This window comes from Mobula hypostoma, chromosome 3, assembly GCF_963921235.1.
Source record: "Mobula hypostoma chromosome 3, sMobHyp1.1, whole genome shotgun sequence".
In the NCBI taxonomy this organism is placed as follows: Eukaryota; Metazoa; Chordata; class Chondrichthyes; order Myliobatiformes; family Myliobatidae; genus Mobula; species Mobula hypostoma.
In genome coordinates this window covers 172,431,790-172,449,704 of record NC_086099.1, presented here as the reverse complement: position 1 = coordinate 172,449,704, position 17,915 = coordinate 172,431,790, and the positions used below count along the sequence as shown (strand labels likewise).

The window sequence follows — 17,915 nt, the reverse complement described above, 5'->3', positions numbered from 1 at the left end:
ATGAAAAATCATTCTGTTTTGATTGATCCTGAGAGATGTTGGAAAGATTTAGTAAGATATTTTCTCCCCATTGGCATTGTAATTATAGTTAAAGTATGCTCTCAGTCAGACTCAGTTTTGAAGTAATTAAAATGACTAACGGTTCAACTCTCTTTAGGATTACCTGCATGATACATGCATTTACATTAATACTTCTTAATATTTTTCTCTTAGGTGCTAACTGTGGTCTTAACTGCCATATGTGCTCCTTCAGAATCTTACTGTCTGGATTTTTTTTTCATGGTGGTGTCATCAATGATGTCCTCTCTCAAAAAGCTGACAGAAGGTGCGTTTCTTTGGAGCAGGAATTATTTTTGTGCTTCTGTGTCTGAGTACTTTTGTATTGTTCTCTTCATAGTCCAAATATAACTAGTTAAACAACAGTTATTTGGGACCAAATTATGCTAAATACAGCTCTGGCAGAGCGCACATACTAATGTTTATTTGAGCAGGATTTGGTTTGGGGGAAAGGGTGGTAATGGTTAGAGATGTTTAGGGAACTGATCAAGGAAGTGTCTGGCAATATGTATTCAGACCACAGTGATAAGTGGGTTTTGGGCAGTGAACTTCTGAGTCCCTTGTCCACCCCCAACTCCCAGAATAGCCTTGCAGCTTTAACAGGAACAAACCTGGGAATGGGTAGCAGTGCTTTGTACCTAACCCTGACCACCTTACTAGTTCGTCCTACAGCACTAAATTGGGCTCTTCAGCCCACCAAATCCAGGCTGATCTTTTGACCATACTGATCTATTTTGCCTTCATTAGTATCCTTCTGTGTCTGACTAAATGCCTCAAATGTAATTATTATATCAGATTACACCACCTCCAAGACAACACATTCAAGATATCAATTACTCTAGATGGAGGAAGGGCAGAAGAAGGGAGAAACATTTGCCACTTACATTAGCAATGGGATGGTCTTTAGATTTATGAATTATTGGGACTATTTTTAGGGAGGGTGGGACCAGTACAAACAACTTGGGTTGCTCATTAATCAGTATTCTTGCTGGGAGGTTTGCTAGTGTTGTTGAAGAAGATCAAATTGAATTGGTAGAAGAAAGGGAACAGTGTAATTTTCCAGGCGGAAGGGTACTATTACCTAGAGTAGAAAAAAAAATGTACTGTCACCTAGAGGAGAAATTATAATTATAAGAAATTATGAGAAATTAAAAGCGAGTGAGCAAGTATATATCAAAGGAATTCAAAGCTAAATTGGATCAGTTTTAATGAAAGGAGGATTATTAGTAGATGAGAAAGCTTTCATCAATTGGGGAGGGTCTATGGTATTGCTGACACTCAGGCAAATTTCATTAACATAAGGCAAGACCTGGCAAAAGTAGATTCAGGGCATCTACTTTTAGATCATGGATTCAAACAGCACAGAAACAGGTCCTTTGGCCTAACCAATCCATGCAACCAACACGCTCATCTAAGCAAGTCCCATTTGCTTGTGTTTGGCCTTTTCAGTTATGAGGAGAGACTGGTGAAATCATTCTTTGGATATTGTTGAGAGAGATGGTTCATCAGGGGAAGGCAGCAGTTGCTAAGTCGTGGTACTATGGGTGACTCTGCTACTCTGCTGCACATGGGGGTAGGAAAAAGAGTGGCAGAACTACCATGGTAGGAGGAATAGACGGGAGCTTTTATGGCTGCAAATACGACTCCTGTTTGGTATGTGACCTTCCAGATGCAAGGGTAAGGAACATCTCAGAGCAGCTGTAAGGCATTCTAGAAGGAGAGTGAACAGCCAGCTGTCGTGCACATAGGTACCAACGATATAGAAAAAAGTGGAAGGAGGCCCTACAAGCTGAATTTAGGAAGCTAAAAGATAAATTAAGAAAGACACTTCTAAGGATTGCTACCTTTGTCATGTGTTAGTCAAAGTAGGAATAGCAGCATAATTAGGATGAATATGTGGCTTGAACCATGGTGCAGGAGGGAGGGTTTCAGATTCATGGGGAACTGGAATTGGTTCTGGATGAGGTGGAATCAGTACAAACTGGACCGTTTACACCGACTGACAGGAACAGGATCAGTGTCCTTGGGGGGATTGTTTGCTAGTACTGTTGGGGAGGGAATACGGCACAGGGATGTGAATCCATGCAGAAAGACAAAGAAGTAATGCAGAGACCAAGCAAAAGTTAGAAAATCGAGAAGTCAGAGCCAAGTACAGAAAAATCCAAAGGTTACTGGATTCTCAAAGGTCAATGAGTTTCAGCACACTATCTGAATGCTCGTATTTGAAACAAGATCAGTGAACTTGTGGCACAAATTAGTACAAAGGGGTATGATTTCGTGGCTATTACAGAAACATGGTTACAGGGTGGAGATGATAGGGAACTAATTATCCCATTGTATCAGGTAGCACGAAAAGATAGTTAGGAAGGTAAAGGAGGTGGAGTAGCTCTCTTAATTAAGGATAAGAATAGGACAATAGAAACAATATAAGATCTAAGGAGCAGGAAGTTCAGTTCATCTGGGTGAAGATTAAGCATAATAACAAGAAAAAAAATCACTGGTGTGACTTGTCTGTAGGCCTGTGAATAATACCAAGTTATTGAAAGAAATAGCAAAAGTTATAGTAGACACATTCATGATAATTTAACAAAATTCTCTGGGTAGGTCTTGGAGGATTGGGTAACAGCAAATGTCAAACCACTGATTAGAAGGGGAAATTGACAAAAAGAAGTTACTATAGGCCAGTTAGCTTACCATCTGTAGTTTTGGGGGATGGGGGGGAAGAGAATGTATAGGGAGGAAATAGTAAGACACCGGGATAGAAGTGGTTCCATCAGGCAAACCACATGGATTCTTGAAGGGCAGGTCCTGTTTGACAAACTTTCTAGAGCTCTTTAAGGATATGATGAGTGCAGTGAATGAGAGCTGTGGCTAGAAGTGGATGTTGTACACTCAGATTTCCAGAACCCGTTTGATAAGGTACAATTTTATTCATAAAGATGCACGGAGTGTGGGAGGTACGTATCGTATTAATGTGGATAAAGGATTATTTAGCCAATGGAAGGCAGAGTTAGGATAAAAGGATGTTTCTCTGGTGAGCAGTCAGGTGAGCAGAGTGCAACAGGGGTCTGTACTGTGCCCACAACTGTTCATGATATACATTAACAATTTGGAATAGGAAACCAAGTCCAGCATATCTAAGTTTACTGATCACACTAAGCTTAGTGGAAAAGCAGATTGCAAATGATAGAACAGTTTGGTGTATATTTTGATGCTTCAATGTACATATGACAAATTTCTAATTTCTTAAAATTGTGCAGATGACCTTTGTCTGGTCAGGAGAAGTGAGGAGGTGATAGAGAGGAGCTAAAGGCAGGTGGTCACCCCGGGGCCTTGGGAGATAGATAAGTGGGTAACAGTCAGGAGAGGAAAGGGCAAGAGGCAGATACTAGAGAGTACCCCTGTGGCTGTCCCCTTAATAATAAGTACTCCTATTTGAGTACTGTTGGGGAGGATGACCTACCTGGGAGAAGCAGAGTCTGGCCCTGTGGCGCAGAAGGGTAGGGAAAGGAAGAGGATGGCCGCAGTGGTAGGGGACTCTGTAGTTAGGGGGTCAGACAGGCAATTCTGTGGACGCAGGAAAGAAACTCGGATGGTAGTTTGCCTCCCAGGTGCCAGGGTTCGGGATGTTTCTGATTGCATCCACGATATCCTGAAGTGGGAAGGTGAACAGCCAGAGGCGTGATACATATTGGTACCAATGACATGGGTGGGAAAAGGGAAGAGGTGCTGAAAACAGACTACAGGGAGTTCGGAAAGAAGCTGAGAAGCAGGACCACAAGGGTAGTAATCTCGGGATTACTGCTTGTGCCACGCAACAGTGACTGGGGCTCCACAGGGGACTGTCTTGTCTCCCTTTCTCTTCACCATTTACACCTCGGACTTCAACTACTGCACAGAGTCTTGTCATCTTCAGAAGTTTTCTGATGACTCTGCCATAGTTGGATGCACCAGGAAGGGAGATGAGACTGAGTACGGGGCTACGGTAGGAAACTTTGTCATATCGTGTGAGCAGAATTATCTGCAGCTTATGTGAAAAAGACTAAGGACCTGGTGGTAGACCTGAGGAGAGCTAAGGTACCGGTGACCCCTGTTTCCATCCAGGGGTCAGTGTGGACATAGTGGAGGATCACAAATACCTGGGGATACGAATTGACAATAAACTGGACTGGTCAAAGAACACTGAGGCTGTCTACAAGAAGGGTCAGAGCCGTCTCTGTTTCCTGAGGAGACTGAGGTCCTTTAACATCTGCCGGACGATGCTGAGAATGTTCTACGAGTCTGTGGTGGCCAGTGCTATCATGTTTGCTGTTGTGTGCTGGGGCAGCAGGCTGAGGGTAACAGACACCAACAGAATCAACAAACTCATTCGTAAGGCCAGTGATGTTGTGGGGATGGAACTGGACTCTCCCACGGTGGTGTCTGAAAAGAGGATGCTGTCTAAGTTGCATGCCATCTTGGTCAATGTCTCCCATCCAATATATAATGTACTGGGTGGGCACAGGAGTACATTCAGCCAGAGACTGATTCCTCCGAGATGCAGCACAGAGCATCATAGGAAGTCATTCCTGCCTGTGGCCATCAAACTTTACAACTCCTCCCTTGGAGGGTCAGACACCCTGAGTCGGTAGGCTGGTCCTGGACTTATTTCATAATTTACTGGCATAATTTACATATTACTATTTAACTATTTATGGTTCTATTACTATTTATTATTTATGGTGCAACTGTAACGAAAACCAATTTCCCCCGGGATCAATAAAGTATGACTATGACTTTAGGAATAGAGTGAGGTGGAGGATAAATACGTGGCTGAGAGATTGGAGCAGGGGACAGGGATTCGGATTTCTGGATCACTGGGACCTATTGGGGCAGGCGTGACCTGGACAATAAGGATCCAAGGGGAACCAATATCCTCTCAGGGAGGTTTGCTCAGGCTATTAGGGAGAGTTTAAACTAGAATTGCTGGGGAGGGAGAACCAAACTGAAGAGATGGAGGAAGGAGCAGTTGGCTCACAAATAGAGAAAGCTTGTAGGCAGTGTGAGAGGGAGGATAGACAGATGATAGAGATGTGCTCAGACTGATCGTTTGAGCGTCTTATTTTAATGCAAGAAGTATCATGAACAAAGCGGATGAGCTTAGAGCGTGGATCAGTACTTGGAGCTATGATGTGGTGGCCATTACAGAGACTTGGATGGCTTGGGCAGAAATGGTTACTTAGAGTGCCAGGCTTTAGATGTTCCTGAAAGGACAGGAAGAGGGGCAAAAGGGGTGGGAGTGTGGCACCGCTGATCAGAGATAGTGTCACGGCTGCAGAAAAGGTGGAAGTCATGGAGGGATTGTCTCCTGAGTTTTTGTGGGCAGAAGTTAGAAACAGGAAGGGGTCAATGACTCTACTGGGTGTTTTTTATAGACTACCCAATAGTAACAGGGACATCGAGGAGCAGATAGGGAGACAGATTCTGGAACAGTGCAATAATAATAGGGTTGTCGTGGTGGGAGATTTTAATTTCCCCAATATTGATTGGCATCTCTCTAGAGCAAGGTGTTTAGATGAGGTGAACTTTGTTAGGTGTGTTCAGGAAGGTTTCTTGACACAATATGTAGATAAGCCTACAAGAGGTGAGGCTGTACTTGATTTGGTATTGGGAAATGAACCTGGTCAGGTATCAGGTCTCTCAGTGGGAGAGCATTTTGGAGATAGTGATCACAATTCTAACTCCTTTACCATAGCATTGGAGAGGGATAGGAGCAGACAAGTTCTGAAAAGGTTTAATTGGAGGAAGGGGAAATATGAAGGTAACAGGCAGGAACTTGGAAGTATAAATTGGGAGCAGTTCAAGTCAAGTCAAGTCACTTTTTACTGTCAGTTTGACCATAACTACTGGTACAGTACACAGTAAAAACGAGACAATGTTTTTCAGGACCATGATGCTACATGAAGAATACAAAAACTACACTGAACTATGTAAAACATCACAAAACTACACTAGACTACAGACCTACCCAGGACTGCATAAAGTGCACAAAACAGTGCAGGCATTACAATAAATAATAAACAAGATAATATGCACAGCTGTTCTCAGGGAAACGTATGGCAGAAATGTGGCAAATGTTCAGGAGATATTTGCGTGGCTTTCTACATAGGTACGTTCCAATGAAACAGGGAAAGGATGGTAGGGTACAGGAACCATGGTGTATTAAAAATCTAGTCAAGAGGAAAAGAAAAGCTTACGAAAGGTTCAAAAAACTTGGTCTTGATAGAGATCTTGAAAATGATAAGGCTAGCAGGAACGAGTTTAAAATTGAAAGTAGGAGAGCCAGAAGGGGCCATGAGAAGACCTTGGCAAGCAGGATTAAGGAAAGCCCCAAGGCATTCTACAATATGTGAAGAGCAAGGGGATAAGACGTGAGAGAATAGGACCAATCAAGTGTGACAGTGAAAAAGTGTGTGTGGAACCGGAGGAGATAGCAGAGGTATTTAATGAATACTTTGCTTCAGTATTCACTGTGGAAAAGGATATTGGTGATTCTGGGGATGACTTGCAGTGGACTGAAAAGCTTTGAGCATATAGACATTAAGAAGGAGGATCTTCTGGAGCTTTTGGAAAGCATCAAGTTGGATAAGTCACCAGGACCGAACGAGATATACCATAGACTATTGTGGGAGGCGAGGGAGGAGATTCCTGAGCCCCTGGCATCATCAATGGGGATGGGAAAGGTTCCGGAGTTGTTCCCTTATTCAAGAAAGGCAGTAGAGATAGCCCTGGAAATTACAGACCAATGAGTCTTACTTCAGTGGGTGGTAAGTTAATGTTGAAGATCCTGAGAGGCAGGACTTATGAACGTTTGGAGAGGCATAATATGATTAGGAATAGTCAGCATGGCTCTGTGAAAGGCTGGTCGTGCCTTCCGAGCCTGATTGAATTTTTTGAGGATGTGACTAAAAACATTGACGAAGGTAGAGCAGTCGATGTAATGTGTATGGATCTCAGTAAGGCATTTGATAAGGTACCCCATGCAAGGCTTATTGAGAAAGTAAGGAGGCATGGGATCCAAGGGGACCTTGCTTTGTGGATCCAGAATTGGCTTGCCACAGAAGGCAAATAGTGGTTGTAGACAGGTCATATTCTGCATGGAAGTCAGTCACCAGTGGTGTGCCTCAGGGATCTGTTCTGGGACCACTTCTCTTCATGATTTTTATAAATGACCTGGATGAGGAATTGGAGGGATGAGTCAGTAAATTTGCTGATGACACAAAGGTTGGGGGTGTTGTGGATAGTGTGGGGCGCTGTCAGAGGTTAGAGTGGGACATCAATAGGATTCAAAACTGGGCTGAGAAGTGGCAGATGGAATTCAGCCCAGGTAAGTGCGAGGTGGTTCATTTGGTAGGTCAAATATGATGACAGAATATAGTATTAATGGTAAGACTCTTGGCAGTGTGGAGGATCAAAGGGATCTTGGGGTCCGAGTCCATGTGGCACTGAAAGCTGCTATGCAGGTTGACTGTGTGGTTAGGAAGGCATACAGTGTATTGGCCTTCATCAACCGTGGGATTGAGTTCAAGAGGCGAGAGGTAATGTTACAGCTATATTGGACCCTGGTCAGACCCCACTTGGAATACTGTGCTCAGTTCTCATCACCTCACTATAGGAAGAATATGAAAACTATAGAAAGGGTGCAGAGGAGATTTACAAGGATGTTGCCTGGATTGGGAAGCATGCCTTATGAGAATAGGTTGAGTGAACTTGGCCTTTTCTCCTTGGAACGACGGAGGATGAGAGGTGACCAGATAAAGGTGTATAAGATGATGAGAGGCATTGATTGTGTGGATAGTCACAGGCTTTTTCCCAGGGCTGAAATGGCTAACACGAGAGGGCACAGTTTTAAGGTGCTTGGAAGTAGGAACAGCGATGTCAGGGGTAAGTTTTTTACGCAGAGTGGTGAGTATGTGGAATGGGCTGCTGGCGATGGTGGTGGAGGCGGATATAATAAGGTCTTTCAAGAGACTCTTGAATAGGGACATGGAGCTTAGAAAAATAGAGGGCTGTGGGTAACTCTAGGTAATTTCTAAAATAAGTACATGTTCGGCACTGCATTCTGGGCCAAAAGGCCTGTGTTGTGCTGTAGCTTGGCTATGTTTTAATGCATATGGTCTGCAGAGAGATATATGTAGACTATGGGAGTGAGCAGGAGTCTGACAAATGGAGTACAATGCTGGTAAGTGCAAGGTCTTCCACTTTAGAAGGAAAAGTAGAATATCACATTATTATTTAAAAGGTGAAATTTTGCAGCATTCTGTCGTGTAGAGGGACTTGTGAGTACTTGTGCATGAATTATAAAAGATTGGTTTAGAGGTGCAACAGGTTATCAAGAAGGAAATGGAATATTGATCTTCACTGCTAGAGGGATTGAATTTAAGACCAGGGAGGTTGTGCTGCAAGTGTACCAGGGTAACACACATAAAAATTGCTGGTGAACACAGCAGGCCAGGCAGCATCTATAGGAGGAGGTGCAGTCGATGTTTCAGGCCGAGACCCTTCGTCAGGACTAGTCTTCCTATAGATGCTGCCTGGGCTGCTGCATTCACCAGCAATTTTTATGTGTGTTGCTTGAAATTGCAGCATCTGCAGATTTCCTCATGTTTGCGTTTTTAGACTGTACCAGGGTATTGTGTGCAGTTCTGGTCTCCTTACTTGAAGAAAGTCATACTGGCCTTGGTGGCAGTGCAGAGGAGAGTAACAAGGTTGTTTCCAAAGACTTTGAGTCATCTGTTATTATACTCATGGTATTCAGAGTAATAGATCTTATAAAAACATAAAATTATGAAAAGGATAGATAAGATAGAGTCAGGAAAGTTGCACCCACTGGTGAAACTAGATCTAGCGGACATTGCCTTAAGATTCAGGAGAATAGATTTGGAACGGAGGTGAGGAGCAGCTGCTTTTTCCAGAGAGGAGCGAATCGGTGAAGTTCTCTGCCCAGTGAAGCAGTAGAGGCTATCATATTAAATACATTTAAGACACAGTTGGATAGATTTTTGCATAGCAGGGGAATTGAGGGTTATGGGGAAACGGCAGGTAAGTGGAGCTGAACCCATAGCCAAATGATCCATGATCTTAGTGAATGACAGAGCAGACTTAACAGAGCAGAAGTCCTACTCCTGCTCCTCTTTGTTACGTTATGTTCTTGTTGAAAACGAGGAGGTTGAGGGGTCATGATTGGCGCATATGAGATATAGATAGAGTATACTGCAGGATACTTCTCTTCATATCAGAGGAGGTAACAAATCAGTGCTCTCTAGTTTTAAGGGGGAAGAGATTCAGAGGGGATATCAGGGAAACGTTGACCCAGAGAACAGCAATTACTCTGGAGTGTAGGAAAATGCATTGCCCAATAGAGTAGTTGAATCTAGGTTGCTAACAGCATTTAAGTGTCTCTATGATCACTTGAATTGCCTAGAGATAGAAGTCTGTGGACTAAGTGTTGGGAAATGGGTGCCCACTTTTCAAAGGGGATGAGTTGGACCAAGTGATCTATTTACATGCTATACTGCTTTCTTACTTGGTGAGAGTCCTCTTGAAACTTCCTCCTCTCGCCCTCAACCTCACCTTTTTGTTTTAGATATCTCTACCATGGGGAAAAGCCGTCTATGCCTCTTCTACACTTATTTCTCTCCATCGCCCCAAGGAAATCAAGCCGTAGATGCCTCTGATATTTGGAAGCACTTCTAAGATTACAATAATGTGGATAATTTAAATTTTGAAATTTATTGAAATTAAGAATAATGTAAAAACTTTTAATTAAATGTTAAGAAAAACTTCCTCATCTTCAGACCAAGGATGGCAATTGAAACAAATGATGTCTTCATCCTGTAACAAGTATGACTATCGTGGAATTGGAGAAGATGATTTCTCCTATCAAATGCCAGGGAAAGGCAGCAAAATGGAGCTCTACTTTGAATATCAACAGAGTGACATGTGTTGGGTTCTGTCACTCAATGCCAGTCAAGGCATTCCTGGCTCTCATTGAATCCATGCAAATCTGTGACTGCCTGTGTAGGAAGAACTGGATTCCAGTTTAGAAATGTCAACACAATTTTGACATATTATGCAGCTTGAGTGGGTGACCACATACTGTAACAATTGTTCTAAGTTTTTATTATATGCCAGTATCTTTTTATTTTTCAGTAGAAATTTAGTTTACATTCACAAGAAAATAGGAGCAGAAGTAGGCCACAAAACCCCTCAAGCCTGCCTTACCTTTCAGTATGTTCATGGCTGATATGTGCTGGTTCCTATACCCTCAATTTCATGGGGGGAGGGTGGGAACCAAAGTGAAGGGACTTGGAATAGGATAGAAGGTAAAAAAGCAAAGATAGCGTGCAGTCTGACTGTCAGAAAGGCAGATGATAGGACAAAATTGCAGCCAGCAGGGCAAGTATCAGTGTATTAGCGATGCAGGATCAACAAGGAATGCAAATACAGTACTCAGTGTTATATCTCAACACACTGAGTATAAGAAATAAGGTGGATGCTCTTCTTGCACTATTACAGATTGTCAGGTACAATGTTGTGGCTATCACTAAATCAAGGCTGAAGGATGATTGTGTTTAGGAGCTGAATGTCCAAGGTTACACGTTGTATCGGAGGGATAGGAAGGTAGGCAGAGGGCCTGGCGTGGCTCTGCTGGCAAAGAATGGCATCAAATTAGTAGAAAGATGTGACTTAAGATGTAGGAAGATGTTGAATTTTTGTGGGTTGAGTTAATGACCCTGATGGTACTTATATACAGGCCTCCAAACAGTAGCTAGGATGAACACTGCAGATTAAACTGGAAATCAAAAGGGCTATGTTATAATAGTCATAGGAGATTTTAACATGCAGGTCGATTGGGAAAATCGGGTTGGTAATGGATCTCAAGAGAGTAAGTTTGTTGAATGCCTAAGAGATAGCTTTTTAGAGCAGTTTGTTGTTGAGCATACTAGGGGATCAGCTATACTGGATTGGGTGTTATGTCGTGATCCAGAGGTGATTAGGGAACTTAAAGTGAAAGAATCCTTAGGAGACAGTAATCACAAAATGATTGAGTTCAACTTGAAATTTGTTAGGGAGAAAGTAAAGTCTATTGTTGAAATATTTCAGTGGAGTAAAGGAAATTGCAGTGGTATAAGAGAGGAGTTCAGAAAACTAAATTGGAAGGAGGTGCAGCAGGGATGATAGCAGAACAGCAATGGCTTGAGTTTCTGGGAAAATGAGGAAGGTGCAGGATAGATGTATTGCAAAAATAAAGAAATACTCAAATGGCAGCATAGTACAACTGAGGCTGACGAGAAATCAAAGCTAATGTAAAAGCAGAAGAGAGGGCATACAACAAAGCAAAAATTAGTGGGAAATAGAAGATTGGGAAGCTTTTAAAAACCTACAGAAAACAACTAAAAGAATCATTAGAAGGGAAAAGATGAAATATAAAAGCAGGCTAGCAAACAGTATCAAAATGGATATTAAAAGCTTTTTCAAGCATGTAAAAATAAAAGAGATGAGAGTGGATATCAAACTGCTAGGAAATGAGGCCGGAAAAATAATAACAGGAGACAGGGAGATGGCAGATAAATGAGTATTTTGCAGTGCCCTTCACTGTGAAAGACAATAGTAGTGTGACAGATGTTGAAGGGCGTGAGGGAAGAGAAGTGAGTGCTGTTACTATTACAAAGGAGAAGGTGCTTAAAAAGCTGAAAGACCTAAAGGTTCATAAGTCACCCAGACCAGATGAACTGCACCTTCGGGTTCTGAAAGAAGTAGCGGTAGAGAATGTGGAAGCATTAGTAATGATCTTTCTAGAATCCTTGTCCTTTGGCATAGTGCCAGAGGACTGAAAAATTGCAAATGTCACTTCACTCTTTAAGAAAGGAGGGAGGCAGCAGAAAGGAAATTATAGACCAGTTAGCCTAACCTCAATGGAGTCAACAGAAGATGTCGGTGTCAATTATTAAGATGAGGTTATGGAATACTTGGTGACACAGGACAAGGTAGGACAAAGTCAGCATGGTTTCCTGAAGGGAAAATCTTGCGTGAAGAACCTGTTGGAATTCTTTGAGGAGATTACAAGTCGGACAGGTAAAGGGGATGCAGAGAATGTACTATATTTGGACTAACAGAAGGACTTTGACAAGGTGCTACACATGAGGCTGCTTACCAGGTTAAGAGCACATGGTATTAAGGAAAAGTACTGGCATGGTTGGAGCATTGGCTGATTGATAGGAGGCAGCAAGTGGGAATAAAAGGATCCTTTTCTGGTTCACTGCCAGTGACTAGTGGTGTTCTGCAGAGGTTGGTGTTAGTCATGCTTTTTATGCTGTATATTAGATGATGGAATAGATGGCTTTGTTGCCAAGTTTGCAGATGATATGAAGATTAGTGGAGGGGCAGGTAGTGTTGAATAAATTGGTAGGCTGCAGAAAAACTTACACTGATTAGGAGAATGGGTGAGAAAATGGGAAATGAAAACAATGTCGGAAAATGCATGGTCATGCACTTTGGTAGTAGAAATAAATGTGCAAGCTATTTTCTAAATGGAGACAATCCAAAAATCTGAGATGCAAAGGGACTTGGGAGCCCTTATGCAGAACACCCTAAAGGTTGACTTGCAGGTATAGTTGGTGGGAAATGCAATGTTAATATTCATTTCAACAGATCTAGAATACAAGAGCACAGATACAATGCTGAGGCTTTATAAGGCACTGGTGAGGCCTCACATTGAGTATTGTGAACAGTTTTGGGCTCCTTATCTAAGAAAAGATGTGCTGGCATTGGAGAGGAATCAGAGGAGGTTCCGGGAACGAAAGTGTTATAAGAGGGATATTTGATGACTCTGGTTCTATCCTTGCTAGAATTTAGAAGGATGGGGAGGGGTGGATCTCATTGAAACCTTTTGAATGTTGAAAAGCCTAGACACAGTAGATATGGAAAGGATGTTTCCCATGGTGAGGGAAGTCTAGGATAAGAGAGCACAGCCTCAGGATAGAGGGGCTTCCATTTAAAATGCAGAGAAATTTCCTTAGCTAGAGGGTGGTGAATTTGTGCAATTTATTACCACAGGCAGCTGTGAGTTCAGGTTGTTGGGCTGAGATTGATAGGTTCCTGATTGGGCACAGCAACAAAGGATACAGGGAGAAGGCCTGGGAGTGAGGAGAGGAAAATAAGATCAGCCATTATTGAATGGTGAAGCAGACTTGATGGGCAAAGTGGCCTAATTCTGCTCCTAGGTCTTATGGAAAAAAAATCTGTCTTTCAAATACATACCCATCTCCACCTTAAAGATATCTAATAATCTGAACTCTACCATCGTCGTATAAAGAATTCCAGAGACTAACTACCCTCTGAGTAAAAATATCTCAGCATATACCCTGTCATTCTATTTAGGATCTTATGTTTGTATAAGATCACGCTTTAGTATTCAAATCTCTGAAGAAATTAGACCCAAACTGTCTAGCCTCTGTTGTTTGGACAGTAAATTTCATCTCAGTAATTAACCTGGTGAATCTCCTTTGGAATGCCTCTAATGCTACTATATCCCTTTTTAAGTAAGGCACAGTATTCCATATATGGCCACCAAAATCCTGCACAACTGTAACAAAACTTACCTATTTTTAAACTCCAACTGCTTTGCAATAAAGGAGAACATGACATTTCCCACATTAACCACTTGTTAGACTTGTTAACTTTATGGTTCATGCACTAGAACATGTAATTCCCTCTGAACTGCATGTATTTGAAGTCTCCCTCTACTTAGATTGTGCTTTTTGATTCCTGTATGCCATTTGCTCATCTTGTTCTGTGAAAAATAGTTAGCATCATATGTAAAGTTTTTTCTCGGGTTCTGCTAAATATAAATTCTTAATTATAGATGTCATGTTTTTTGATAACCAGAGATACTTGTTCTGGAACACAACTTAAATTGGTTGCATCTTGATAATGTTCTGAGGCTTAATTTTTATTGGAAAGATAAGTTAAAAAAGTTATAGTGGTTATTTTGAGACAGAAACCAAACCTAAAAGTACTTACTTTTGGCAAGACAAATCAAAAAATACATGTGGATGTGACTGAACTGACTATTGGGAATGAAAGCCACTTATGTGATTGTAATGGTTGAGAATAATCTATGCAGAGGAATAATTTGTACAGAAGCATCGGAGGATTGCTTCTTCACAAGTGCATTATTTGAAATCTCTTTTCATTCTGTAGGATGTGAAGCATGCTTTTGGATATCAGCATGTCAAGTAGCTGAAACTGAAAGTGCCAACAATTCCCAATAAAATATGGGGAACACCACAACTAAATTTCGTAAAGCTCTCATAAATGGGGATGAGTCCTTGGCTTACCAACTCTATGAGAGCAATCCTCAGTTCAAAGAGTCTTTGGATCCAAATGCTTCTTATGGGGAACCCTATCAACATAACACTCCTCTGCATTACGCTGCCAGACATGCTATGACCAAGTTGTTGCGGTGAGTTTTCAAAATTGGTTGCTTAATTTGCAATGTAATTTATAAAAACCTCATGGCTTCACTCTTGATATGCAAAACTATTTTTACTACCCATAGTCACATCTGTTGTTTTGCTTTCAAGATTCCTCTTAGTATTATGAATTGAATTTGTATTTCACCTGAATTTCCATGCCAAATTTCCATGATAAATTAAGCAATGGAAGATGTAAGTGATAATTATTCTGCTGTTATTATTTAACTGCAGGACATTTGAAATTTCAGGTAGAGATGTAGGCAAATGGGCAATGCAGGAGAAAGTATGTTGCTGCAATATGTGGAGTTGTGCATTGTCTATTAAAAGCTTCCAATCAATAAAGTCTATTTTTTCCTTTGTGAACTTAAATTTCTACCAAATCCATTTAACTTTAGTATGTGGATTGCATTTGATTTATTAATCTCTTCTAAGTGGAGCTGTTATTGGAAATTTGCAATAGTTTCCACTTTATCATCCTGCTTCTTCTCTTAACCCCTGCTCTTTGAGGATCTATCCTTCTTATCTGTGTCACTATGCAATAAACAGGTGTTCATTTCTGCCTGAGCACTGACACCCAGCTCTGTATAACTACCTCTTGAAACCATTCTACTCTCTCTAAATCAGGGGTTCCCAACTTTCTTCTGTGCCATTGACCAATACCATTAAGCAAGAGGTCCGTGGACCCCGGGTTGGGACCCCTTGCTCTAAATCAACTAATCGTTTACAAAGGACAGTGTGTTTGTGAAGAAGAGAGCTGTTTATGGAGGTTGAGGAAACCTGCATGTAGTGGTGACATGTTTTCATGATCATTTCTGGTTCCTTTTTGACATTATACCAGTGATGAAGGATTTAAATTGGCTTGTAAATTCTCAAATTTACTAATGTGCAGCACTTTTTATATTTAGAAACATTGATTGTATTTTAAAGTCCCATATTTAAATGATGCAATAATGTGAACTCAATAATTACCATCTACTGTACATGTAAAGTCATAGCCATGTCTTCACACATGAAATTAAGAAACACTGCATACATTTTGTTTTGTCAGAACATTTTCAAATGATAAGCTATGTACTTGAAAAATGGCTTGACAGAAACGTGATAAATTTCCTATTTTGCAATTTACCACCTATTTAATATAGAATATAATTAATTACATTTGCTTGTAACTTGTTTAAAAATACTGAGATTTGGTGTTGACCAACAAACAAGTTTTCATCAAATTGTGAAGATACATATTTAGGAGCAGGTGAATGCCATTCTGTCCAGATGCCTGCTCATGGCTGACTTAATTGTCACCTAGCTTTGTATTCCCATCTGTTTTTAATAACATTTCGTCTCCTTAATTACTAAGTATCTATCTGCCTTAAAAATATTTGAAGTTTGTTTTCATGGCTCTTTGAGGAAGAGATTTCTAAATACACATGACTGAGAGAAAAAATATGCCTCTTCCATGTTAAATAGATATCTTTATTTAAGTAGAAATCCTGATTTCTAGATTCACCCACAAAATTTAGCTAAATATATCTCAAAATAAAATTTAAGCTTAAGGCACAGTCGTAACTATGTTGTCCTACTAGGGCTATCCAAAAGAATGCCTGTCTTTTATATTGCCATCGCTGTTACAGCTCTTTACCAAAGGTCAACTGCATAAGCTGCAAAAGACCGAAGATTTGGAACTAACTGAAGCTTTAGTGAGGTTAAAAAGTGCTTTCTTTCAGGCTAATTATCATGTAACACATTTTATGTTCCAGCACTGTGCTTTGTATTGCAATTGTTAAAGCCTCATGCTTTTACAACAAACAGCTTACTGAATTTATTAGCACAAATATCTGATTGTGATCAAGTTCAATTTTGAAAATCTTTTCCCTTGTGCCAAACAGAATCTTTCTTTTCAACAAAGATGGAAATCCAAACAAGCGAAATATACATAATGAGACTGCTTTGCACTTGTTGTGTATGGGGCCGCATATCATGCTCCCTGAAGCAGCCCTGCAGCCTCGTCTTGCACGACCCAATGAAGATGATGACAAGAGAGCTGAATGTTTGCAGATGATTCTTAAGTGGAAGGGTGCCAAACTTGACAAAGGCGAGTTTGAAAAGGCTGAGAACAATGCTGTTGATAACAAAAAGAGCACACCTTTGCACTATGCAGCTGCCTCAGGGATGAAAGCGTGTGTGGAGGTAATTATTCCTAGGCTGCTGTGGGGTTTAAATATGTCTAATACAGATTTCAGTAATACTATGTCAAACTGAAGGCAAAGAGGTGAAGTAGCCAATCAAGAAATATATATAAGCAACACACGCAAAATGCTGATGGAACGCAGCAGGCCAGACCGCATCCATAGGAAGAAGCACAGTCGACGTTTCGGGCCGAGATCCTTCGTCAGGACTAACTGAGAGAAGAGATAGTAAGAGATTTCCCCCTCCCCCTTTCAAATCTCTTAACTATCTCTTCTCTCAGTTAGTCCTGACGAAGGGACTTGGCCCGAAACATCAACTGTGCTTCTTCCTTTGGATGCTGTCTCCACCAGCATTTTGTGTGTGTTACTTAAATTTCCAGTATCTGCAGATTTCCTCGTGTTTGCGTTTAAAGAAATATATATACTAATTTTCCATTTTGTGATAAGGCCGAATCAATTTTGAGGGAATGTTAATCAAATGTTTGTTTTCAAATTCAGCATATTTATGAAAACATATTGACATTTGAGAATTACGATGACTTTATTCCCCTTTTGAGTTCAATGTGATGAACGACTGGAAAGCTGACGATAAAAGACATTTACATTTTTATAATGTCTCTCCAAAGCTTAAAATGTTACATATTTTTAAATGGCTCAAAGAGCATGTGATCCTGATTTTTTTTTAATTTAAAGATAATTTATCAATAAAGCTCAGAATATCTTGGGAACCCAAATATGTTACATTTTAAGCTTCAGTGGGTTAACTGGATTCTACAGCCAATTGCAAAGCAGGTATCTCACCAGTAACCTTGAAAGTGTGGACTTCTAGCATCCATTTATAGAGATCACTGGAGCTGAATAAATCGAATGTCACTTAGTATCTCATTGAAGCTTTTGCACATGTGCAAATACAGCTAACCAGGAAGTCAAAACACTACAAGTTTAAAATAGAGTTTGCAACATTTGGCATTGAGACATGGAAATTATAATAATAGCTAAAACACTTTGTATTTATTTTCTAATTTTAAAATTTACTGTTTAAAGATATTTAAGGAAATTAAATACTGCTCTGTTCTTTCAAGGCAGAGAATTTAAGTTGTATCTGACTTAGTAAACCATTTTTAAAAATTACTTGAGAATTGTACAAGTATAGCAT

At 40.7% G+C, this 17,915-nt stretch overlaps 1 protein-coding gene across 5 annotated transcripts in view; it reads left to right on the top strand.

Annotated features, from left to right (window-relative positions):
• Positions 1-17,915, top strand: part of ankib1a (ankyrin repeat and IBR domain containing 1a) — a 129,212-nt gene that overhangs the window by 11,470 nt on the left and 99,827 nt on the right. For all 5 annotated transcript variants that reach the window (XM_063044108.1, XM_063044109.1, XM_063044105.1 and 2 more), the window contains 3 exons: positions 214-325; positions 14,302-14,563; positions 16,460-16,760. In XM_063044108.1, coding sequence (XP_062900178.1) covers positions 14,376-14,563; positions 16,460-16,760 — 489 coding nt within the window. In that variant the 5' untranslated portion in view covers positions 214-325; positions 14,302-14,375. The remainder of the gene's footprint in view (positions 1-213; positions 326-14,301; positions 14,564-16,459; positions 16,761-17,915) is intronic.